Genomic DNA, 25,947 nt, shown 5'->3' with positions numbered 1-25,947 from the left:
AAAAAAAAAAAAAAAAAAAAAAAAAGAAGCATCCTGAGAGAAAAGGCATACTCAAAAAGCTGAGACACAGGGGATGGTCTCTATCATATCTTCACTGAATTTACCAGTTTGATCTCTGCAAAAACCATACAAATCCTGAGGAATGACACTCAACTACTGGAGACTCAAACAAGTAACAGGTCCGCTGTACCTCCACACAAGCTGGTTTTCCATGACAGAGTAGACTGACATGGCCTCAGGTACATGGACAACCGTTTAGTCAAAGTGCTGCTTCCCAACCCTATCCCGAAAGACCAGAAACAGTTCACTTGGAGTTGGAACAGACAATTATGCCCCAGGGGTATAATAAGTGCTGCCTGCTCTTATAAGAGTCTGAATAAATGTGGAACACCTGCAAAGCACCACACTAGCCTGCTCTATCAGGGGCACTGTGTTATCCAGACCGAATGAGCAATGAGGAGTGGCCAGAACAGTAGTCTCTCTGGTAAGACCCATGCCCTATGCAATTAAAGGGCCTGAGTGTCAGGAAAATATTTAGGGTTCAAACAGTTTGGTGCATGTCAGGACATCCGACAGAAAAGGCTACCAGCTTTGCGTGGGGCCCAGAGCAGGAGAGGGCTCTACAGTAGGTCGCAGAGACGGTGACCAGTAACAGGTCCTGCCCCTGTACCGCACAACACAGAAGATCCTCTGGTTATTGGAGGGAATACTTCCACATGGGAGAAAGATGCCACAGGGAGGGGCTGACTGAGGCCTCTGCAGAGACTGCATCGCAGCTCAGCTTCTCACCATGCCCAACCCTGCTTCTGTCCCCTCTGTGCCTCAAGGCGATGGTCCCAAGAGGATGCCCCACAAAACATTCTTTTTTTCCCCATCCTTTACTCTGTACATTATTTTATGTTTATACTGTCTCCCTTAAATACTTGAGATTTGTTAAGCCTTTTAACTACATTACTAACAACTCAAGCCTATTTAATGACACTTTCTATTAAGAAAAAAACACACAAACTCTAAACAGATCTTCCTCCTAACTTAAAACTACTAGTCAAATTGAGTACTCTCTAACCCTGCTGCCGTCAGCTGACCCTGTGGCTCCCAGATGGGGCTACTCGCTGGTGCGTCACTGCATTCCGATCCCACCAGTCCAGGCACACGTTGTGTCTGTTCCCAAACTAGACTGAGATACACTTACTGCAATTATTTCACTTAAACAATTCACAAAATAATGAAGTAGAAGTGCAAAAACAATAGCCTACAGTTGTTTATATACAAAATCACACTTATATGAAAGCTTTAGAAAGACACCATAAATGCTAAAAAAAACTGCTATCATACTAGGGGTTTACAAATAGTGCTAATATACTAGAAAGATGCTGCATCCAAATTATTTCTTAAATGTCCAAATCTGTCTTCATTAAAAAAAAGAAAACAAGAATCTAAACACAGTAACAGCTGCAGCAAGGGAGTAGTTTTTGTAAGAAAAGTCCATGTGGAACTCCAAACAGCCCCTCAACAGAAAGAGGGCTTAGACCTGCATTAAAAGATTGGCTGCTCTGAAAATTTATTTGAAGAAAGTTAGGAAAGATTTCAGGGTACCATACACTGACTATGGGGAGAAGTTAGCTATTGTGCAACTTGATACCCAACTCACTGCCCACACAACTTACCGCTGTTAAGACTCATCCAAAACGAGAAACCAAGTTGTTATTTTTTTCAAAATAATGATGAAACTAAGCTCTTAACTATTTACTTCATCAAATACAGAAATAATAATACAAGACCTTTTGTAATACCTGAGTGGGAAAATTTTGTCTGAAAGGGGCCAAATGCCTTAGGCTTCGTTCTTCATTATTTTGTAAATCGTTTAAGTGAGGTAACTGCAATAACCACTAACTCTGCCACTGTAGCTCAAAAGATTTTGAGCTAAATGAATAGGTATGGCTGTATTCCAGTAAAATCTATTTACAAAAGAAAGGAGATGGGCCATATTTGGCCAGTAAGCAAGTTTGTTGACCTCTCTTCTAATGTGGTAATAATAAACCCAAAGCTAACATCCATCATTAAATAACATCCATAGCATTAAAAAAAAAAAAAAATGCTTACCTTCCCAAGAGACTCCTGCAGTTGTACCTGTAAATATTCTGGGGGTAAGGCAGGAATATTCAGAGAGGCTTGTGAGAGTGGAGATACTGAACGGGTAAGAGAGGACTCAAAGTCTTCAACTGAAACACTGGATTGATTGCTGTTCACTACATTTTGCCTCAAAACCTCAGGATCCTTTCTTCCTGAATCATCCAATCTCAGAAGCTCGATTTCTGATTCAACGTGTAGCAGCTCTGACTTCACAAGGTCTGTCCTTGAGGAGGCATGTGACGCCATCGGGAGTGCTCCACTTATCTGCTCTTGTCTAAAATGCTCTCTGAGGGCCGGCCAGAGTCCAGCAATCCATGGCTCCACCACAAGTTCTAAACTGGACAGTAGTAACAGAGGAAAAACAAAACAAATGCCTAAGTTCTCCGTCCGAATGCAGAACAGGAGAATGGCAGTCTGTCCATCTGGCTAAGTATGCACTTGTTAGAAGCGCCATGAAGACCATTAGGACTACAAAACATGCTTTATGATTAAGCTTTTAAAAGCTGGATATATTATGTGTTCATTAGCAATGTAGCTGAAAACCTATGAATATGTACATAGGTAAAAGAAATGAAGAGGGATATGAAGACATTCTAGTAATAAGATGATAAGGATAGAATTTCTCTTCATGTCTTAGAATTGGTAAACTTTAAGAAGATATAATTTTAAACAGGCATGCTAAATTCTGATAATGCTAACAAAACTTAACCAAAATCCAAGGCTACCATAATACTGCAAATGATCATTCCATCAATCAAATACACCATTTTTTTTTTGCCTAGTCAATTTACTGATATTTTTCCTACAGATTCAATTATCAGCAAGAAATCACTATGGATTAATGCCAAGTTCTTGGTTAAATCAACAGTTAAAGCCTTTCTCTCAGTCCTAAACAATTTTTTTCTTTTTTGGTAAAATTCCCAGGGAGGCTGACCACAGAAGAAAAAAAAAGTAATCATCGTTTGGGAAAGTTGAATTCATCATTAAATACATTTCTTAAATGTGGCAGTCTACCTACCAAGTATGATAACAACAGCATTCCCTGAACAGACAAGTTTAAGTAGAGTCAGTGGATAAGACCGTGTCAGGGCAGTGGAAATAACATCACTTTTAATCACAACTCAAAGGAGGTATCAATTAAATTCTAATTCATAAAGATAATGAGTATCAAGAGGAGGCAGAGTTCAGACCTGTGTCTCATGACTCACACTGTAATTTCATCATGCTCAGTAAGTGCTCATGCGGTGCACAGCTCAAAATTTGGTTATACATTACATCTGTCCTGAGGAGCCTTTATGAAGACAAGTTTATAAAATTATAGGTTCAATAATAACAGCTACATTTAAAATGCCCCTCTCATAACTCAGAAATATTAAGGTGATAATATGCATAACCATTCACAGAGCTAGCATTCACTGAGTGAACCTTAGCAACTTTTATGTAGTAAATAAATGAATGTCATTTACTACATGATGGGCACTGTTCTAAAAGGACATGTATTAATTGATTTGATCCTCCTATGAAGCTTACACAGTAAATAGATTACTGTTATCTATTGCACAGAGGCAAAAATCAAGGAACAAAAAGCTTAAGTAATTTGACAGAGGTCTCAGTTAGTAAGTGGGGGATCAACGATTTGAACCCAGGTATTGGACTCAAGTGTGCATTCATAACCCCATGTAATATGGTGGTACATCAAGCAAGAATGTCTTGTAAATATCTCCATTTCAGAAAAAGCAAAATTCAGGTAAGGTAGTTAGGCTGAAAAATCTAAGCAATGTAGTCTACTGAAATATACGGTCAAGAATTTTAATACCTACACCAATAAATCAACAGAGAAAATGAAAGCCTTTGAAGAGAAATGAAATATAGATGAGGGATGGGCCTAACGGATGACATAAGCATTACATTAATAGTTAAAGGTAGCTCATACAAGACTAAGCATTTAATGTCACTGAGCTTCTGGCAGAAGAAAAAAGCTCAATATAAAGGTACAAAGCTAAAAGTGAATTCACAAGGAAATGTCACAGAGTTTTGTCACAAACAAGAATATGTGTGCTGGGATATGGAAAAAACCCACAGCATCACAGCTGAAGGGAAAGATGGAACAAGTGGGCACAGGGGTAAGTTCAGTGGAAATACAGCATGCCACAAAGCAAGACATTTGCTGAATTTGTCATTTTCTCATAAACAGATTATTCAACACAGTGAGTGAAAATTAATACACGCACCTAGTGGAAAAAAATTCAAGGGTGTGTGCTGTTATCTGGCTAAAGTAGTTAAAGGATAAATATGTTATAGGACAGTATCTGTAAGACCACTGAATAAACACATCAGGATGATTTGAAAGGTGGCACACCAGGTGAAATACTGAATTGTAAAAACAGTAACAAAAGTAATGAAGACAAAGTAAATGTCTGTATATGTCTGACTGGCATGATGGCAAATGGCCATTCAGAGGGTAAGAGTGCGCCAAGCAATGCAGTCTGCAGTGAAGGCCCACAGACCCGTGTTCTCTAACAGCAAAGAGAGGCTCGCCAGGCTCCCTCCATGTGAAGAGACCAATCTAATGGCTCCGTGTGTACAGCAGAGAGAAGTGCATGCACTACTAAAGTCCCTAAAAAATGTGGTAATTTCTGCAAATACCTACACCGTTTAAAGATAACTGTACTAGCACCTTTTCTAACTCTTGCCATTAGCATATACTGAGAAGGATAAAACAGGCACAAAAGAAAATCAGCAAAATAGTTAAATCAAGCTCTGGCTGACACTCATGGGTCCTAAAGCTAAAACAGCTACCGATAGTAAAACACGAGGAAAATTTCAGTGTTAAATGAAAAGCCAACATGTTTTATAAATTAACAAACTTTCATCATGTAGATGGTTTACTGGAAGAAACAGAGAACACAGCCCTTACCCTACAGAGTCATCTGCATGTCCAGTGTCATAGAAATGCCGGGCTCCAAGCTCTTGAAATCGTTTATCAATTATTTTTCCCCCATTGCAAAAGTAGGTGTATTCTGAATTCCCGAGACCTAGAGTCCAAATACATAATTACTGCACAATAAGGTTTAAATTTAAGGACATAAAGAATAGGTAAATAAAATATCTAAAACAATACTATTCCATGTTCTTATGGATGGAGTTAATAACATACAGCTTCACTTTTATTCTCCTTGATTAATACCATGCATGCAGACAATTTTCTTTTATTTTACAACATAAAAGTACCAGACATAATGAAACAAAATACTTATTGGCCACTGTTGGAAGAAAAGACTTCACATTTTCATCTTCATGACTATGTGTAAAAATACAGAAATCTTAAAACCAGGATTGGACAGGTTGCAAAACCACAATTCTGTTATCTGTGCATTTTTCTGATACTGAGCAAGGGTCTGCCAACCACAGCTTCTGGGTCAAATCACATCCATTGCCTTTATTTGTAAATAAAGATTTATTAAAAGACGGTCAAGTCTATTTGTGTACATATTATTTATAATAGCAGACTTGAGCAGGCCTGCAAAGCCTAAATTTATTTACTATCTGGCCCTTTATAGATAGAGTTTACTGACTCCTGATACAGAGAGGTACACCTGTCATATAAATAATCATAATAACAATGTGCTATAAATGTTTCTGTGTTGGGGAAATTAAGAATTGCTTCTATGTCTCATGGTAAAAAATAAACTTAAATTCCTCAGTCGTTTAGTCATCTCCATGTTCTTCTCTACAACAGGGTGAGAAATGAGTGGTTCCATACATGGGCCTAACATTGACTAGAACAGAGGGATAGGCTTCTGTCTTTTCTTTATACTCTTTTTGAGAGATTTTCAAACAAGTATGTATTCTCTCTTACCCTCTCCAAAAAAATAATCCTCAAAGATAGGCCAATACAGGTCACAAGTCAGGAATGCGGACCCTCAATTCCCCTCTGCTATCATATTGTGCTGATCTGATCCTTTTGATCCTTTAACGTTTTTGAACTGTGCTTCAAAGAGTCCTAGGTCTGTTTTTCTTAACCTGGGATACATGTTAGAATCACCTGAGAGCTTTTAAAAATAATGATGCCAGACCCCTACCTTGAAATAATGACATCAGAATCACTGGAGGTGGGCTTAGGTAATAGAATTTAATAAAAACTTCCCTAGCTAATCCTGATGCGTAGCTGGAGGATGAAAATCACCATTCTAGGTTCTTAAAGAAATTATCAAAATCACTTGGGAGTTTTTTGTTTTGTTTTGTTTTTCTAAACAAAGAAATGGCATGAGGGGTTGCTCCTTCACAGACTGCTTTAGTAGGAGTAGGATGAGGCCCAGCCACTACTATTCTGAAAATGTTCATGGCTGCATCTGAAGTGTAGCTTTAATTAAAATGCTGCTCAAGGCCGGGCGCGGTGGCTCAAGCCTGTAATCCCAGCACTTTGGGAGGCCGAGGCGGGTGAATCACGAGGTCAAGAGATCGAGACCATCCTGGTCAACATGGTGAAACCCCGTCTCTACTAAAAATACAAAAAATTAGCTGGGCATGGTGGTGCGTGCCTGTAATCCCAGCTACTCAGGAGGCTGAGGCAGGAGAATTGCCTGAACCCAGGAGGCGGAGGTTGCGGTGAGCCGAGATCGCGCCATTGCACTCCAGCCTGGGTAACATGAGTGAAACCTCCGTCTAAAAAAAAAAAAAAAAGGTAAAATGCTGCTCAAGAGGTTCTGCAGAGGTGTGGCTCTGGGGAAAGAGTCATAAAAGGTAGCATATTATATGCATTTATGTATACTATATATACAATATCTACATTAAAAAGAAAACCTATATAATCACACTTCATAGTTTTGAAAAATAATCCAGATACCAGAGATAATAACAGTATAGTAAGATCAGAAGAGAGAGTCCATTACCCAATAACCCATACCGCAGGTGAGCCAAGAAATCAACCGGCAGTGTTTTGTTCTGTATTTCCTTAACAAACTTGCGGGCTGTGTCTGGTGGGTCTCCGGTGCCCGTGGTGGAAACCACAACAACAAGAGGAGCTGTTTCGGTTTTTAGGTCATACTACAAAACAAGGATATCAAGTCAAGGACCTAACACTACAGGCGTTTTTGATTTAACACAGCAGCAAAGCAATTACTTAGTTTCCTGTCTTGTATTTCAATTTTCCTCCTTGCCAGGTTTTTTGAGATGTATGCCAGAGTGACCAACCCAATGACTAGGTGCTCTCAGCTTAATCAAGTTTCCTAATGCAGGATTTCATTCAAGGAAACCATGCATCTGATTTGTTGAGGCTCAATCATCAAGAGGTTGGGAGGATTAACAGGTCTTTCTCTTATGTGATATACCAGAGGCAGAGACCAGAAAGGCAGAGACAGGACCCATCCCAGGTTTCCACCTAGTCTAGTCTTTCATTTTTAGAAAAATCAGAGGAAACAGGATATAGTCAACTCTTTGCAACTAAGTCATTGGCCAAATATTAACATGAGCTCTAATATGCAAGGCAAACCAACCCTGCTAAGAGCCAATTATCAGGAAGCTAGGCACTGTGATGAGCTGCCAAGGAGGAGCAGCAGCTAACAGAGTGTAAACATCTTTTCATAAGAAGTTTTTTTGTTGCTGATTTTTTTGGCTATTCTTTGTTGTTAGTTCTGTATGAATGTGAATGCTAAAAAAAAAAAAAAAAAAGCAAGGAAAGAGATGTTAAAATGGGGATAGGGAGACTCAGAGATAAACAGAACAGATACATAAGCATTCAGGATTAACATGGCAAGACATGGAAGTAACAAACAGGATACTGTGGTAAAGAAAGACAGCCATAAAAACACACCAGCTCTGAAATCTTCAGCAAAACATAAAACCAGCCACGTGTACTGCATGTGACACTAAGGCAGAGGGACAAGAGGGCATTTTAAAGCTGGGAAATTAAAAGTGTTACCCCTTCTAAATCAGGGACTTGGCTATCAAGAACGGCTCCTTATTCTCTCAGGTTTCTAGAGAGCTGGGAATATAATTAGCTATAAGTCTGGTTATAAACTCTTACAAATCATGTTTCTTTATTCTTATTCTCATGTTAAATTTAAATATTTCAAATAAAGCACTTCCCTGTCCTACTTACAAAGACTTCACAAGCTCTGCTGCCCATGAACGCCATCTAATTTGGCTCCAAATAATTCACTTTATTTTTCATGCTGGTAATAGAGTTAACAACTTGAGCTAACTTTTTACCAAGGCATTTAATGCTTCCAAGAGTCTACACAGTTGTGTGTTAAACTCCGTATGCATAAAGTTTGTATAAGTAATGTCGGTCCCTTTAAAAAGGACTATGTGAACTAGGAAGGAGATTAGATCATAAACAGCTAGAGAAACCATTCAGTCAGGGAGGACAAACAGCATGACTAACTTGGTGTTAAAAAAAAAAAATTCACCGTTCAACTGACTGTCAAACACCTGCTGATCAACTTACCGAGGTCAACCACAAGGGGCCAAATCAGGGGTAGTTTTGATACTGATGACCTTGGTTCTGTCCAAAGTAACAGATTCAGATTACATTTCATCATGTGGCACTGCGATGTGAATTTAAGTTACTGTAGAATGGCAGGGCCTGCTGACTGGTGGTCTCGTCCGGGAAGCTCCCTTTTTTCTACTGTCTACCTCCAGAGTCACCATGGCAGGGCTGCATAAAGGAACTGGGTGAGCCTTCTATGAGCTGGGTTTATAATTCACTTCAGCTGCACACAGTCTAGCATTCTGAACTAGAGTTTCAGGAAAGGCCAGAGGGGGTTGTGTACTTGAGTGAGAATACCGGCAGGGCAGTCTCTTGTGGGTCAAGATGGCCAGGGGGAGACCTATATTAATTCTAGCTAAATTATAAGCTTGCTTGGTTCAGAGTACACTGAAGTTTGTATACCAAACTAAACTATATTATTGGTGCAGTTAATTAGAAATCGAGCAGTAACAGAAGGCCTAAGGTGAAGACAATCTGAGAGCACTTACACCTGGGAACACCGAGGAGTGGTTGCAGAGCAGGCAATACTGCTCTGGTCCCATGAATGCCATCTCAACATGGAGACTGCATGAGAGTCTCATAAAGAGGGCTTATGCAAAGATCTCTGAGAAGGGAGGCAACATTTGCTCACAAGATCTGGGAGGGTCTTTGCAGATGGGGGCTGGTAAGGAGGAGAAAAGCCCTGCAGGGCAGAGATTACGGAACGCCTCAGGCTCTGCCTAGGTTCTGGGAATATGGAGTGATTTTAATTGCTCTATGTCCTCAAAGCTAGGGAGACAAAAGCTCCTGATGCATCGGGTGTGGTCAGGCTGGGTGGCTCCTCATAGGCTATACTTCTGATGTAGATGCACCCTGGTAATAATCAGTGATAAACTCAGAGTACTAGTTTAGCATGTCTTAGAAGAATCTCAAGTGCTGTTAAATCCTCAGAGCACTAGTTTAGAATGTCTTACAAGGATCACAAGTGCTCCCCGCCACTTACCTACCCTTCCACCCTCCCTTTCTATGCCCATAAGATCAATGAGATTATGCCCATAATAAAAGTGTTTCGAGCCCAGAGCTGGGGCCAAGGCATTTCCCACTGCTGCATTGATCCCCTAGACCCATGCTGTAAATTCTACTCTTATGTCTGTCTGTATTTCCTCAATTCCTCCTCACCACAGGGACTAAGGGCACCCACGTACGGGGTTGGGGCCAGTACCCAACATCTCTGAAGTATTGAAGTGATATGAACTGCTTAGTGGTTGGCACATCATCTTGTGGTATAATGCCCCTGCTAACTGTTAACGCCTGAATTGTCTGAAATAGTGTAATCTGGAGGTGGCAACCTAAATAAAAGAACACAGGATTGTAAAGTTGCATATACGCTAAGGTAGGAATTTCTGCAGAGACTGAACTTAAACAACCAGTCCCTGAAGAAGAGTTTCATCTAGATCCCAACACTACTACTTTAAATTCTATTTCACAAAAGAATCTAGCAGTCTTTCATTAGGAGGAACTCTAACAGGAATGGCAAGGCCTTTCTTTTGGGGAAAAAAGTGGGACACTAAGATTCATGAGACAGAAAGCACATCTGAGCACTCACACATCTCACTTGTTCTCAACAGCCACTCTGTGAAATAAACAAGGCATATGCTACTTCTGCCATTTATAGTTAAGGAGTTGCTACTTGCTTCAATTTTTGAGGCCATTTAGTTTAATTCAATTGCACACTTCTAAATTTAAAAAAAAAAAAAAAAGCTGCTGAAATCTTACCATACTATTGAACAAATAAATTTGTTAAAAAAACAAAGATTATCTGGTGGTATTTAGTGTCCTTTTCATAACCATCACTTCCCAACCAAAATTCTTCAAAGCACAAAACAGTAAAACCCAGAGTCACGGCTCTCACCTTGTTGGACTCACTAATGCAGTGAAGATCTGCAGAAAATCCATGTGTCACTGCTTGCTCACGTATTTCTTCTGCTATGGCCTTTGCCTGTCCCTGCTGTGTAGCATATAATAACAGAAACCTCCTCATAACTCCAAGACATGTAACAGAGAAACTGAAAAATGAGGGAAAAAAGAGAGATCATCTTTTTAATGAAGTAGTAACAACCTGAAGTTATTAATTCTCCCTCAATCTTTAAGAAACTGCAACAATACACACACATACGGGTATGCAAGTCTTTTCTAAATTTGTTTTTAGCACGAATCTTAAATGAGCCTAAATAAGAATTCATCAAATTAAGGAATATAGGAATGAAACTCTTAATTCCATGGCTCAAAATCAGATTACCAGCTCGGAATTACTTGGGCTTGAATCTGTGGTTCGTTAAGTGCAACCCATTAAGGCAAGCTCCCCAAATGATCTTTACCACAGCCCCTTTACCCAAAAAATGGGACTATTACCATCTACCTGAAAAAGGATGCAACACAGGCCAATAACCTGAAAAAAGCTTAGGCCACCGTATCGCTCACCAGTCTTAAATATCTGTTGCCTCTTTTTTTAAAAAAAAAGTAAAAATTATATTCAAATGACAGGATTCTTGGTTCCTATTTGATCCTAACATTAAACTAATCAAAGTACTAAAGGTAACTGATGCACGTATTTTCCTTTGTTACTTAATGCAAATCAAAAATATGTGAGTGTATGGGCATATAAGTGTGACATGGTAAAAGCCCCATAAAACTGCACACCTCAACCATACCTCGGCTTTCCGTTGAAACTGCTCTCTGTAACCCTGATGTGACAGGCAAGCAGTCCAAACCCACGCCATTTTGGCCCCTGCGGCTTGTAATAAGTAACCAAGGTTTGTGATTTCCACCCTACCCAGGCAATGTGTAAACTAACGCTTAACTTGACTTCTGTGAACCACTTAAGTAACAATTGGAATGTCCTAAATCCCCTGGCCCTTGGAATGTCCGGAGTCCTCACCCTCATCTCTGCCAGGAGGTGATCTACAGAATCCACTGGCCCTCAGAATGTCTGAAGCCCCTCACCCCCACCCCCGAGGTGGTTTACAGGTATAAAAGGTCTTGACACCCTCCTTTCTGGGCCACGGGTTGGAGAGACAGGAGTCCTCTGTGGCTGCCAGCAATAAAGGCCCTGCAATTTGGCATACTTTTGTCTTGGCGTTGACTTTCTATGCTTGCTCCAGTACAATATACACATACAAGCGCACATAAAGAATAAATATTTCCAATCCCTTTAAACATTTTACTAACACGTTTTTAGTGAAGAGATTAACAGTAGTAAAACAACACAGATTTTTTTTTCCCATACTCATCTAACGGCTAAAACTGGAGAGCTGTCAATTTGTAGAGACAGATTTAAACTGAAAACCAAACCAAAATCTTAGTTTTTGGTGAATGAACCGTCAAGAACAGCACCGGGCATAAAACAGATACTCGATAAGTCATTTGAATAAACAATATAAAAACACTACACATTTACAGCTTACAGAAAATGGTGGGAACGATAATGTAAACCTTACTACAGCTAAAATTTCTATCACTTCCCATGAAACACACACATCCTGAGGGCTTCCCAGGATCAATCAACCCCTCACCCCTGCTACTGGCCCACAGCCTGGAACCGCCTTCCCACGACTCTCAGCGGAGGCCGGGGCCCCAGCAAACCCAGGGGCGGCGCAGAGGCCGTAGGCAGAGCTCACAGCCGCATCCCGCAGGGTAGGCGCTCGGAACGTCCCTAGCGGACGCCCCTCCCCGGCACGCCCCCCGTTCCCCGCGTCTCCGAGTGCGGTTTCCCTAGGCCTGCAGCGCTTAGAACCAAAGGCAGAACAGGCGGAGGGCCCCACACCCCCCAGGGACCTCCCCGAGCAGAGGCCGACAGGGGGCCAGGCACGCGCTCCCAGGGGCACCAAAGCCAAGCCCGAGCCCGACGCCTGCGGCGACCCCCAGAACCTGAGGGGCGAAGGAACCACGGGCGCACGCTCCCCAACCCGGGCCGCCTCTCTCTCGGCGTTAGTGCAGGGCTGGCCGGCGGCCGGAACCCGAGAACTGTAACCACCAGAAACGCTCACCTGCGCCCCCCCAGCCTAGGACTAAACAGCACAGCGCGACTTCCACCAACCTTGAACCCGAGCACACTGACGTAGCGCCCTGCTCGGTACCTTGGACCAATGGGAAGTTCCGCAGGGGACCTGGACCAATCATATTGCTCCGCCGTGAGCCGCGAGCCGTGCTTCCGCCCCGCCCCGCGTTTGCTACGGAGGCCCACGAGGCCCTGCGAAGCTCTGCGGCCACCTGGAGTGATTGGCGGGCAGTGCGCGGTAGGTGTCCACGCGGGCTCTCGGCGTGGTTGGCCAAGCTGGGTGTCACAGACCTCGCTAGCTTTCTCCTCAGGCTGCGCCGCCCGGCCCGTGCCTCAGCGCAGGTCCCCGGGGCCCTGGGTTTGGGTGTGCTTGGCCCACGAATCCCTTTCAATTCTGGGAGGACGCGCCCCGGGGCTCCCCACCTGTCCTGCACGCTCCTGTTCCCAGATCCCCCCGCGGCGTCTTTAGGTCTGGACTGGCTGCCTCACCTTCTCCCTTCATAGATCTGTGTTTTGCTTTTGCTTTTCCTACCTTTTTTCGATTGCCTGAGTAAACCGTTTCTTCAACCCTGACCGTCTCCAATCACCGAGGGGAAATCGACAGCCTAGGGCCTTTCCAGCGCGTTTGTTTTCAGACGGAGTCTCGCTCTGTCGCCCGGGGTGGAGTGCGGCGGCGCAGCCTACGCTCACCTCAGCCTCCGCGTCCTGGGTTCAAGCGATTCTCCTACTTTAGCCTCCCGAGTAGCTGGGACTACAGGCGCTGCCACCACATCCGGCTAATTTTTTATTTTTAGTATAGACGAGGTTTCACCATGTTGGCCAGTCCACGCGTTTTTACCCTTGCCCTGCCCTAACCTCTCCTCATTTTGCCTACTTTACCTGTTCTTGGTTTGTTTGATTTTTATCGAAATGTAATTCCTTCCTTCAACCAACGTTTAAGAGCCACCCTTAAGAGCTGCACTGCCTGAGTTTGAACCCTAGCTCTGCCACTTAACCACCTGCATAAACTGGGCAAAGTGACTTTGTGCTTCAACTTCCTTGCGTAAAAAGATGGTAAATGTACTTAATCTGTGTAGGTTAATAGAATACCTACAACAGTGCTTAGCAAGCGGTAGTGATTGTTAGATGTCAGCCACTTTCTAACTCTAGGATGCAGAGACCTTGCTCCTCTGGTATTCATATGTTATCCATCCACTTTTTTTTCGGGTACTCGTTTGTAGTTTCATAAACATTGATGTTGGGTCAATCATGTTCTCAATGTATTTAACCATGTCTTTTTAAATTGTTTAGTTATCAAATTGAGAATCGGATGGCATGGCTTTAATCATCTTGAGGAAGAACCTTTATCGTTTATCTGATTTTCGGATGCATGGAACTCTGGCTACTTTAAAAAATCAGCCTCCAACTCATGTTCACAAGGTAGTCAAGGACCATCTGTGCCCTTGGTTCTGTTCATGGCAACCTGAGCCTTTCAAGGTCAGGTTCCATCATGCCCGTTGTAAAAACTTTCATTTGGAAAATGGAAATGACCTTCATTCACTCAGTGGGCCAGTATTCTCTCAAGTATCTGACTGGGACAGGCTTGACCAAAATATTAAAAATGAGGACAGTCAGAGGTTTTACAAGAGATTAAGCAACTTGACTTCATCGGAAGAAGTGTTAAGTTTTATAAGCACGATGAAAACCTTGCCTGACACTGTGGCAGCAGGAGCTTTACAACGAATCTGTGAAGTGGAAAAAAAGGATGGTGATCAAGGGCTGCCAAAAGAAATACTGGAGAATAGCATCTTTCAAGCTTTATGCTTTCAGTTTGAACAGGAACCCTCAGAGCTGTCAAACAGTAGTTTGGTGACTGCTTTGCAAGCTCTGATTCTGTTGCATGTGGATCCTCAAAGTAGCCTGTTACTGAACCTGGTGGCAGAATGCCAAAATCGTCTCAAAAAAGGTGGCCTGGAAGTTCACAATCTTTGTATCCTTGGGGAAAGTCTGATTAGACTGTACGGTCCAGGTTGTGTGACACTAGAACTGATTATAAGTCAACTGCAAGGTGAAAAATTGGAAACATTTACCCCAGAGGATATTGTGGCCCTTTATAGAATCTTGCAGGCATGTGTTGAAAAAGTGGATGAACACCAGCCATTTTTAAATAAGATAAACAACTTTTCCCTTGCAATAGTTTCCAACCTGAGTCCTAAACTGATGAGCCAAATGCTCACTGCCCTGATGGTTCTTGATCAAAGTCAAGCACTTCCTCTGATTATAAAACTGGGCAAATATGTCGTGAGGCATATCCCACATTTCACTCACAAGGAGCTTGGGAGAGTCTTGGAGGCGTTCATATATTTTGGGCACCATGACAGATTTTTGACAAAAGCCCTAGAGCAGCATGTAGCTGCACTCCATCTCACGCTGGATCCTGAAGTTGTCAGCAGAATCATGGAGTACTGCAGTAGAAAACTGATTCTTTCAAAACCCATCCTCAATGCAGTGGCAGAAACTTTTGTTTGCCAATCAGAAAAATTTTCACCTAGTCAGATTTCTACATTAATGGAACCATTTGGAAAGCTCAATTATTTGCCACCAAACGCCTCTGCTTTATTTCGAAAGCTGGAAAGTATGCTATTCACTCATTTCAATTATTTTCCACCCAAAGCACTATTGAAACTTCTTCATTCATGTTCACTTATTGAATGCCATCCAGTCAACTTTATGGCAAAAATATTCCACCCCTTTTTCCTTCAACGGCTACAAGGTGAGTTGGTTATAACTTCTGACAGTAGGAAAAAATTAACCTTTGTACTGGTGGTGGTTTCAAGTCTCTTAAAGAGGCAATGCCTTGCTTTTATTTTTTCTTCCATAGTGATAAGATCTGAAGTTAACAGATGCTGGCGTAAACACAGCATGCTAGGATGTTGCCTAGAGGGAGGAAAGCTGTCTCAGATAAAGTGACTTTTGCCTCAGCTGAGAAATTGCAGCATTCTTATGAGATATGGTGAGCTGATGGCAGTGGAACTAGCCACATTAACATGTTAGAACTTTTGATGAATGAGCAACTGTATCTTTTTTTTCATCTGAATTCAAGGCTACCCAAGTATGTCAAATTTCCGGCACTCCATAGTTAAAGGAAATTTTCGCTAATTCTCTGAACATTTTTTATCTCTTTTAATTGTATTCTGTAGCGAGGAACTTGGGTTCTTAGAAGTCAGTTTCATCTGTGGCAAGAGAGGGGGCATGGTTAATTCTAACAAGTTAATTTCACAGTGTCATTTAAAAGTACAATACTTCTATCTAGCGTGTATAAGGCGATATTCAATGTTCATGATGTTCACATACATATTTATAATTCAGACATAACTATACCTCAATTCAGACATAACTATAACTGGGATGCTTTCTGTTTCAGATGAAGAATCTCATTTGGACAGATTGAGTCGGGCACAACTGACCCAACTTTTTTTAACCTCAATCCTAGAATGCCCTTTCTATAAGGTAAAAGCATGAACTGTGTGTGGCTTTATTTCTTTATGGGTGCAGTTTCCTTTTGTCTGCCCTGAAACTTTTTAAGTTCCTTTACTTTTTATCTGTCTCAATAACATCATGAAAAAGCAGAATTTCATTTACTTGGAGTTAGTTGTCCCCAGATAGGCTTTTCTTTGATAAATTGACCCCATTTTTGTGTTCTTGTTCTGGAAGGAACAATTTTCTCTATGTAAGATTTCTTAGGAGGTTGTATCAGGTGCTGCAGGCATGTGTGTTATAGTATTTCTCCACTCTCTCTGAAGGTTTTATAGGGTTTTAGTACTAAGTTTAGTACTAGCTTTCCCATAGCTGTTTGTTATCAAAGTATGAATGTCTGGACTGAACAAATACCTAAATTATTTGCAAGGGCACTACATTTTTAAGCCAAGCCAGAAGTTTCACTTTTATCTAACAGAGTTTAGTTTACCTAGAGTTTGTTCTTCCCATAAAGTACTATAAAGATTCATTCTAATATCTATCACATTCCTTATGTGGGATCAGAAATAGCACACCAGGCTATGTCATTCTTTCTCTGCTTCTCTATACTTGATTCTGAATCATAGAGTATCTGATTTTTGAAATAAGGCATAAGAATGGAAAAATACCCCCTTTTTAAACAGCTTAGACAGTCCTAAGTTATATAAAGTAAATAATAGTTAACCCCCATCTCTTAACATCGCTAAAGGAACAGTATTAGAAGCGGTTTCTATGCCCAAATATATACAGGTGCATAAACACTGTCTATTTTTTCTCTTGTCAAGGAATGAGACTGACTAATCAAAGTACAGTTTGCTTTTGTGCCCAGTATATCATGGACATTCCTTGAGACCAGTGCACACAGGTCACATGCATTCTTTTTAGAAAACCATGAGATTTCATGGTGTTTATTCCACTATTCCACTATTGATGCACTTTAAGGTTTTTTCCCAACATTGTCTCCATCAGGAATGCTGTAATAAACATTCTTGCAAATCCTGTCATACTGGAGCCCTTTTGGTTTTTTTCATATATAAACTAGATTCCTAAAGATGGGATTACTGGATTAATTTTTGATAGATACTGGCAGATTTTTTTTCTCTAATAGCTATAGATGTCACATTTCCTCAGCAATGAATGAAGGTGGCCATGTCTCCGCCACTTCTATTACAGTGTGTTAGTAGTCTCTTTCGTTTGTGTTCCTCGACTAAATGAAAGAGGGTATCGTACCATATATGTAAATTGCATTTTAATGAGCATTAATGAAGTTTAGCATATTTTCAAATATATGTTGGCCATTTGCATTTCTTTTGAATTGCCTTTCTACACCTTAATTCTGTTGGATGATTTGTCTTTTTTATAAGGACTCCTTGTAAAACAGATATTAACTATTATGAATGTTGTACTTATTTTCCCCTAATTTGTACTCATATTACTTTTTAATATTACTTATGATGTCTTTTTAAATGTTCTGTAGTCGAATCTGTCTTTTATGACTTCTGATTTTCCTGCCTCACTTAAGAGCATGAATATTTTACAACATTTTTTAAAATAATCTAGTTAAAATTTTATTTAGATCTTTGATCTAAAAATCAAATTTATTTTTACTATTTATATACGTATTCTAATAAACAAATAAAATAAAATTGTATATACTGATTGTGTTCATGTTTTGAAATATGTATACATTGTAGAATGGTTATATCAAACCAATTAACATGTGCATCACCTCCATACCTATCATTTTATTTTGTGGTGAGAATATTTAAAATGTACTCTCGCTGGGCATTGTGGGTCATGCCTGTAATCTCAGCACTTTAGAAGGCCAAGGTCAGGAGTTCCAGACAAGCCTTACCAACATGGTAAAACCACACGTCTACTAAAATACAAAAAATTTGCTGGACATGGTGGCACATGCCTGTAGTCCCAGCTACTCTGGAAGCTGAGGCAGGAGAATCGCTTGAACCTAGAAGGTGGAGATTGCAGTGAGCTGAAGTCGTACCATTGCACTCTAGCCTGGGCAACAAGAGTGAAACTCTGTCTAAAAAAAAAGAAAAAAAAGAAAGCACTCAGCCATTTTCAAGAACACAATACATTCTTATTAACCGTAGTCAGCATGTTGTACCACCTGGAATTTATTAGAGTCTGTAATGGATGACAGAATTTTAATTTAGTTCTTTTCCAAATCTGTTTTCCAAATAGATAACCAGTTTTTCAGCATTGTTTATTATATTGCTATCCTTTTCGTTCTAAGTTGGAATGCCACTTTTATCACATTTTTCCACTACAGATTGAGTACCCCTTATCTAAAATGCTTGGAACCAGAAGTTTTTCAGCTTTCAGCTTTTTTCATATTTTAAAATATTCTCATTATATTTACCAGTTCAGCATCCCTAATTCAAAAATTTGAAATCCAGTTTATTCTTGCTCCCTCCCCATTCCTTTTTACCTTCCTTCTTTACTTTTCTTTCTATTTATGGTGACTACTTTAAAAACACATATAAAAGATATTTTGAACTATTAGACTTGAACTGTAACAATAGAAGTTTGCATCGTCATTTTGAGAGAGATACCTGTCCCAGTCCCTGGAAAAGTATCATGCCTGTAAGGTAATATTATATCAAACTTTTCTACCTAGGTAATCTTCAGTTTATTCTCTGGTTTTATATCTCATTTTTCTTTCTCATGTTTGCACATATGATTTTTAGGGTCCAAAACTCCTTCCTAAATATCAAGTGAAATCATTTCTTACCCCATGCTGTTCCATGGAGACCCCTATGGATTTTCATCTTTATAGCTCTGTGAAGATTGGGCTGACTGACCTTTTAGGAGCAAGATTATATTTTGCTTCAAAAGTGTTGACACCCTATTGTTATACAATAGGTAAGTAGTATAAGGAGTTTTGTTGTTTTAAACCTAAGCATCCTGTTCGATTTTGGAGATATATGGGACCTAGAAGCAATAGAAGTTCTCTGGAAATGCAAAATGGAATGGTCCCCTCCCTGAAGGCAATTTGAAGCAGGTGGTTAGCAGCAGAACTGTAGAGTCAAGACTGTCTGGGTTTAAGTCTCACATGTTAGCCACATAGCAAAATGTCCTGGGCAGAATATTTAACCTTTTTCTGCTTGCTTTTTCCTCTGTAAAATAAGAGTAATAGTGACTTCAAAGTCTTATTTAAGGGCTAAATAAAGTAGCACGTGGAACATAGGAAATGCTCACTAATTGTTAGCTACTACTAAAACCCAGGCCTGCACTGTCCAACTATAGTAGCCACTAAACTATGTGGCTATTTAAATTATTAAAAGTTTAAAAAAATTCCTCAGTTACATTTCAAGTGCCCAGTAGCCATATGTGTGGCTTATGGCTACCAGATTGGATAGCGCCATTACAAAGATTTCCACATCCCAGAAATTTCTCCTGGACAGCACTCCCAGTTCTCTGTCCTTACAATTCTCCTAAATCGTTGAGTAGAAGAAAGCTGTCTCATAAAGGACATCAGTTCACAGGCTTCAGATGGTCACTTCTCTTTACAAAGGGAACTGCAGTTTACCAGAGGGGAAGGACAGGGAAGCCCTCCATGCTCGAACACCAGGTGTCCGGGTGCAGCACACTTTCTTTACCTACCGTGGAGGCACTGTGAGCTGGAATGATGGAAGTTCTGAGTTGCATAGGTGTCTAACGGCTTAAGGGTTTTCTTCACAGTCTGGATTAAAGGATCTCTGCCCTGCTATAAGGGGAAAGATAAAACATGCATGGTTCTTGTCATACCCCAGGTAACTTCAGAACACGTTCTGTGGTTTAGCATTGTTGAGCCTTCTTAATTTAAGGCTGACTTGATTGATCATAAAAGCCAATTAAATTACAATTCTCACCATTGTGTGGTTGTGGTCATTACTTTGCAGCCTTCAGTCCAATTGACCAATGCAATGTGGAAGGAATCAAAACAGAGCAAAGAAATGAATACAGGAAGATAGTGTTTATGAGGGTGTCACAAGAGGAATTTTTCCTTTCTTCTCTCACCAGATGTTGAAATTAAATTAGATGAAGAAGGATTTGTATTGCCATTCACAGTTAATGAAGATGTCCATAAAAGGTACAGAAAAATGTTATGTTTTTTCACATTACAAGTGTTGTTGAGGCTAATAAGCAGTGGTATCTTTTTCTCAAGAAGGTGAAAAAAATAGATACGATTCTGGAAATTAAAATACTACTTTTCAGAATGTCATTTTTGGAAATTCCTTATAATATTTTATAAACGTTAATATTAATAAGATCAAATTCATGAGGTATTTGAAAATAATGTTGGCATATAGTAATAGCCAAATCCCAAATAAACTTTGGCAACTAAAATATATAGTAAATATTTTGGATTATTTTAAAAATTAAATTTCTTTATTTTTGATTTTTCAGGATAGCACTGTGTATTGATGGTCCACAAAGATTTTGCTCTAATAGCAAACACTTACTAGGAAAAGAAGCTGTTAAACAAAGACACCTACGGTTACTCGGTTATCAAGTTGTTCAGGTACAATTTCACCTATTTTTTTTTTTCTAAAAGGAAATCCTAATTAAAACTTGTTTTTTCCAGGTGACTGTTAAATCGTAAATAGGCTGGGTACAGTAGCTCATGCTTGTAATCCCAGCACTTTGGGTGGCCGAGTTGGGCAGGTCACAAGGTCAAGAGATTGAGACCATCCTGGCCAACATGGCGAAACCCTGCCTCTACTAACAATACGAAAATTAACTGGGTGTGGTGGCATGCACCTGTAGTCCCAACTACTCCAGAGTCAGAGGCAGGAGAATCGCTTGAACCTGAGAGGCGGAGGTTGCAGTGAGGCAAGATTATGCCACTGCACTCCAGCCTGGCGACAGAGTGTGAGACTCATCTCAAAAAAAAAAGTAAACTGAGCCACAATAACATTTTAAAGAATTTGATGCAACAGCAGTTAATGAATTGGACAGCACAGAAATGGCTTGCGAACACATGAGGGAGGCTTTTATAGAAAGAACACAAAGACCCAAAGAATAGACTTGATTGGTTACAGTTATATATTCTTGTTGCTTTGTTTGAATTATTCTGTGGACAGTTTGTAGTTACGTAATTATGAGTTTGTGAGATGCTTCTGATTCGTTAAGCATAAGTTCTGTTTTTCTCTAGTATAAGCTTTTACAACAAATATCCCAAATTAAATTGTGTTTAACATTTGCTCTTTAAACAATATGAAGGTTATTTCCAAGGCCTAACTGGCTTGGTCTGGTCAGAAATCTTTCAGGCACAGGCTCCATTTTAATATACTTCAGCAGCCCTAACTGGCCTGCCAGCCCAGTGGACCACCAATCTTATGTCTCGTTTAAATAGCAATGTTGTCAATTCGGCTTAAATCTCTTGTCTTATATTTTGAAATACAGCATTTTCAGAGCTTTGATTTGTCAAAGGTGGCGCATACCTATATTCATTATATGCTTAACTCTGCTTTTAGAATTACTCAATTGTCGGAATATGTGTTCTGTTTTAATTTCTCCTTGATTTAATAAATAATAATGGACAAGATAATCCATTATAACGAGGAGCTTCACCAACACTTCCTATTTAAGACCTTTTCAGTGTTTTCACTGTGGATAATGTAATAAAGTCTTATGTGAGGGCTCAACAGTGCATATGAATGAAGCTGCCCTAATTCTCTAAGCTGTCAATACTGGGCAGCACTCTGATTTCATATCTGCCAACTGTTTTCTCCATCTTGCACCTCCCCAGCTGAGTATTCCTAAAACTAATCATGCCAGTGTGTGCTCAGAAGCCTTCATTGTTTCTTTACTGCTTACATAATAAAGTAAAAACTTCTCTACACTTTAACATTCAAACTCTCCGTGGTCAGCCTGCAGCCAGGCCCCTGACACGTGGTTACTAGCCGGCCTCTCTGCTCCCAGCTGAGCAGCTCACTTCTTTACTGAGCCTCCTGCTCCCTCTCTTCATTCCTTCTTTGCCCCTGCTGCATCCACCAGCTCTCTGAATACTTACTTTCCAGTGGTTCATCAGCATCCCCCCTTAGCTAATGAAATGCCCACTTCCTGTCAGCACTAGATCACCAACCTTCAGCTTGTTTTTCATATTTATTGTGTAATTTAACTTGTCACCTCACTTGTAAGCTCCTGGAGAACAAGGGATCATGTTTAATTCTTATTTACATATTCTACATATTAATTTAGCAGATATTTACCAAGCCCCTTCTCAGTGCCAGACAATGTTCTAGACACTGGGGATACAGGATGAAGAAGGTGGTTGGGAAATTTGCCTTCCAGGAGCTTACATTCTGCTGTGGGGAAGCATATAGGAAACAAGGTAATCAACAGCCAGAGTAATCTCAGATTTGAAAGATCTTAACCAGTTTTACTTTTCTACCTTTACAGATGCCCTATCATGAGATTGAGATGCTAACAACAAGACTCGAAGTGGTGGAATATTTACAAAGAAAACTATTTTCTCAAAACACTGTTCATTGGTGACAAGAAGGAATACTGGCTTCAGAACTCAAACAGTGAAATAACTTACATTTTTATGGAACTCAATATTAAAAAAAGAATATAATGTGAATTAGCCACTTTGCAGAATATGTTCTAGACTGGTGATCTGGAAGGATCTGTAGTTTTCCTTATACCATGTGTACATTTGTTGTGGTAAAATTTTAATTTTAATTTAGTACTGGCGTCATAGATACTTTTTATACATCAAACAATTGATCATGTGCGATAAAGGTATTCAGTGAATAAATTTTATTTTAAAATCTTTTGTCATAGTTATCTGCTAAATGAAAATAGTTTGCTCTTTAGAGACCTTTTATTTTCTAGCAGACGTAAGAAAGTTATCTCTCTGTATTCTGTGAGTGGAAGTGAGATGTACCATAAGGAAAGGGAGCAATGAAAAATAGAGTACAGTGCTTTGGATATAAATGTTATGGAATTACACAGAAACAATCCTTTAGTTAATACGATATATTAGTTTGGGAACTTTTTTTAATAAAAATAGAGAAAAGTGGAAAAGCAGTCTAGGTAGGTTTTTTGGGGAGGTGCTTGATTGTGGGAAGGATCTTCTAAATTTTAGATCAAGAATGAAGTAAATTGTAGTTCATTGCAGAGGCTTCATTGCCTCCTTACAGTCAGGTTACAGTTTCAGGGGAGAAGAGGACAATGAGGCCGACTGGAGTAGCAGAGTTTTGGGGTTGGACACTCAGGCTTCACCACAAGTCATGCTGTGACCTTGAACCAAGCAGCTGCTGTGTAGCGTTCACCGACTGTGCTGAGCGCATGCTGAGCACTTCAGCATGACGCTTGTGTGATGCCTTCTAATTTAGGTACTGTTCCTATTTTACAGAGTAGTGGGCCAACTCAGAGACGGCGAATGTTCTACCTGATCATTCATCATGAGTGATGAATGTCAGATTTGAATCTGTCCCTAAGAAGCAATAAAACAGTGCTAAAAATTTAGGTTCAGGAATCCTACAGCTTGGGTTTGAGTTTCAGTCTCATTGCCTGCTAACTGTGACCTTGAGCTTCAGTTTCCTGAGAGCTACTCTTAATATTGGAATGGAATTTCTGTCACGGCCCTATGGCTTCTGCAGCAAGGCACAAACTGGGTGTTTTAAAACAACAGAGATTTACTCTCACATTGCTGGAGGCTGAAAAACCCAAAATCAAGGTGTCAGTAGGGTCGTGCTCCCCATGAAACCTTGAGGGGAGAGCCTTTCTTGCTGCTTCCAGCGTCTGATGACGACAGACATTCCTTAGTTTGTGGGAACATAACCATCTTCCATCTTCACATGCCGTCTTCCCGTGTGTGTGTGTGTGTGTGTGTGTGTGTGTGTGTGTGTCCCTGTGTCTTCATGTGGCCGTTAATGTGCATGTGTCTCTGTCTTCACATGGTGTTCTGATTTGGCTGTGTCCAAATTTCCCTTTTACAGGGATGCCAGCCATACTGGATGAAGGCTTACTCTAGTGGCCTTATCTTGATTACATCTCTAAGGTCCCTATGTCCAAATAAGGTGACATTCTCACATACTGGGTCAGGATTGCCATGTCTTTTTTGAAGGAAGGACAAGGGACACAATCATGCTGAACCTGTAACATGTTGAGATGAGAATTATATAAGACACTTAGCAAAGTGCCAGTTAGCTAGTACTAGTCTGAATGTCCACCCCATCATGCTTCTTACTTCACTTTAGCTTTGGGGGCCTATTATAATAGAAAATGGAGACTAGATGAGCTGAGATCACTTTTTGTCTCCAGTGACAAAGCTTGACACAATGGAGGCAAATGGAGATTGAATGAGAGGTAGGTAGGTTCTGATATATTCATATACCTAGGTGACCTTGCTGCGCATTTGGGACCTGGCTTGGAAGGATTGTCACACCTCTCTGAAACTAGGTCATTAGCTGATTGACACTTTTTCACAGCTGTTAGATGACTTAAAACAGGTGTTCCTGACACTGAGCCTAAGATCTGTTCCAGATCACATCAGGCCTCAGAAATCCCTTTCACACCTCCTTGCAGCTAGTCTCCAGTCCTGTGTCGTCTTCTGCATTTTGTGAACTCAGTTCCCTCCCTGGCCTCTGGCCCACCCTCACTGTGCTGTACACTCTCCCCATGACTCAGCTAATTCCTGGTGTGAGACTCAAACCAGAAATGTGGTGTGAGGTTAAAAGCATACAGTTTAAAGAGCAGAGACGGACTTAACCAACTTAACAGCCACACGAAGAGGTAATGACAGCCTGTTATAAATGCTATGAAGAAAAATACAGCCCGAACATTTGTTCACGTGTACTGTTGACCTAAGTCCATCTCATCCATTGCAACCCTTTTCCTGCTCAGAATCAGATGCTCTTCCTTCTGCAGTTTTCACTTACAGCCTTTGCTGAGCCTGTCTCATTTGACTCTCCCCAACCCTCTTCGTGTATGCATTCAGCAGACACTCACAGCTCTGATCACACTGGGCACACTCAATACTCCAGCTCCAGGGCTAAGTAGGAAAGAGTCCTGGCCCTGGTGGGGGGCTTGAAATGGGTGAGATTAACAGATTCATGAGCAGGCAATGGGAGTGGTGAGGCCTCCGGCACCTCCGACTCACAGACAAGGCTCTGGGAAAGCAAAGACTGCAGGCCCGCCTGGGCAGTGAGAGCCTCAGAGTGATTTGTAAGCTGAGTTTTAGAAGGAAGAGAAGAGGGTCTGGGGGTGCAATTGCCATGGCTAGAACACCCAGTGCAAAGCATACAGGGTTGGCTGGGGAGGGAGGCTAGACTTGCCTCTGGCCCTGTTCAAATTTTAATCCTGATAAAGTACATGAAAATAGTTTAGGCTAATAGATATACATAAGGTTGCTGATTTCACTAACGAGCGAATTTTTTTTGACAAGCTTTGTCAAATCATAAAGCCAAGTCCTTTTAAACTGAATTCTCATGCTGATGAATTTGTATGTCTTATACCTGTACAAACAAAAGTGATGTGATATGTCATTGCAATTACACATCTAATATGATGGCTGTTGCCAATATATGTTTGACAGTATTTTTAATAATTGCATAAACTTGCTATATTTGTTTTCAAAAGTAAAGCAAAGCAAGAAAAATGAGTGAAAAATTGTTTTACTTGCTAGCATGTCTTGCAGCAACAGTGATAGTCTTTGGACCTATCAATAGGGGGCAGCAAAGCTCAGGACTTTGATTTCACTGCTGCGGTTGACACTAGATGATCTCTGGAGGAAAAAGAGGATCCTCTGACTGTGTGCAGATGGTAAGCAGGCAGG

At 40.6% G+C, this 25,947-nt stretch overlaps 2 protein-coding genes across 5 annotated transcripts in view; one reads left to right on the top strand and one right to left on the bottom strand.

The window, feature by feature from the left end:
- The window catches only part of MTRR (5-methyltetrahydrofolate-homocysteine methyltransferase reductase), a 33,268-nt gene extending 19,950 nt beyond the window's left edge, over positions 1–13,318 (bottom strand). The window contains exons 1-5 of one of the 3 annotated variants that reach the window (XM_037727280.1): positions 13,192–13,318; positions 10,515–10,668; positions 7,026–7,179; positions 5,051–5,168; positions 2,104–2,470 (exon numbers count right to left, since the gene is read on the bottom strand). In XM_037727280.1, the coding sequence (XP_037583208.1) occupies positions 2,104–2,470; positions 5,051–5,168; positions 7,026–7,179; positions 10,515–10,643 (768 nt within the window). In that variant the 5' untranslated portion in view covers positions 10,644–10,668; positions 13,192–13,318. Of the gene's footprint in view, positions 1–2,103; positions 2,471–5,050; positions 5,169–7,025; positions 7,180–10,514; positions 10,669–12,648; positions 12,724–13,191 lie in introns of those variants that run through there. The other 2 variants (XM_037727279.1, XM_017496923.2) reach the window with 2 other exon arrangements.
- Positions 12,804–22,936, top strand: FASTKD3 (FAST kinase domains 3). 2 transcript variants are annotated; one of them, XR_001815970.2, is made up of 7 exons: positions 12,804–12,897; positions 13,950–15,411; positions 16,063–16,148; positions 18,863–19,037; positions 20,057–20,247; positions 20,565–20,679; positions 22,563–22,936. XR_001815970.2 is itself a non-coding variant. In XM_017496924.2 (7 exons), the coding sequence occupies exons 2-7, from the start codon at positions 13,974–13,976 to the stop codon at positions 22,656–22,658; spliced, it is 1,980 nt and encodes a 659-aa protein (XP_017352413.1). In that variant the 5' UTR covers positions 12,804–12,897; positions 13,950–13,973; the 3' UTR covers positions 22,659–22,936. The 2 variants fall into 2 exon arrangements, 1 of the variants encoding a protein (XP_017352413.1); XM_017496924.2 differs by having other exon boundaries at positions 20,178–20,247.
- Positions 22,937–25,947: the final 3,011 nt, after the last annotated feature.

The sequence above is a fragment of the Cebus imitator genome, unplaced genomic scaffold (genome assembly GCF_001604975.1).
Source record: "Cebus imitator isolate Cc_AM_T3 unplaced genomic scaffold, Cebus_imitator-1.0 Scaffold226, whole genome shotgun sequence".
Lineage (NCBI taxonomy): Eukaryota > Metazoa > Chordata > Mammalia > Primates > Cebidae > Cebus > Cebus imitator.
Note: the sequence above shows the minus strand (reverse complement) of the source record. Positions and strands in the feature narration are given on the sequence as shown.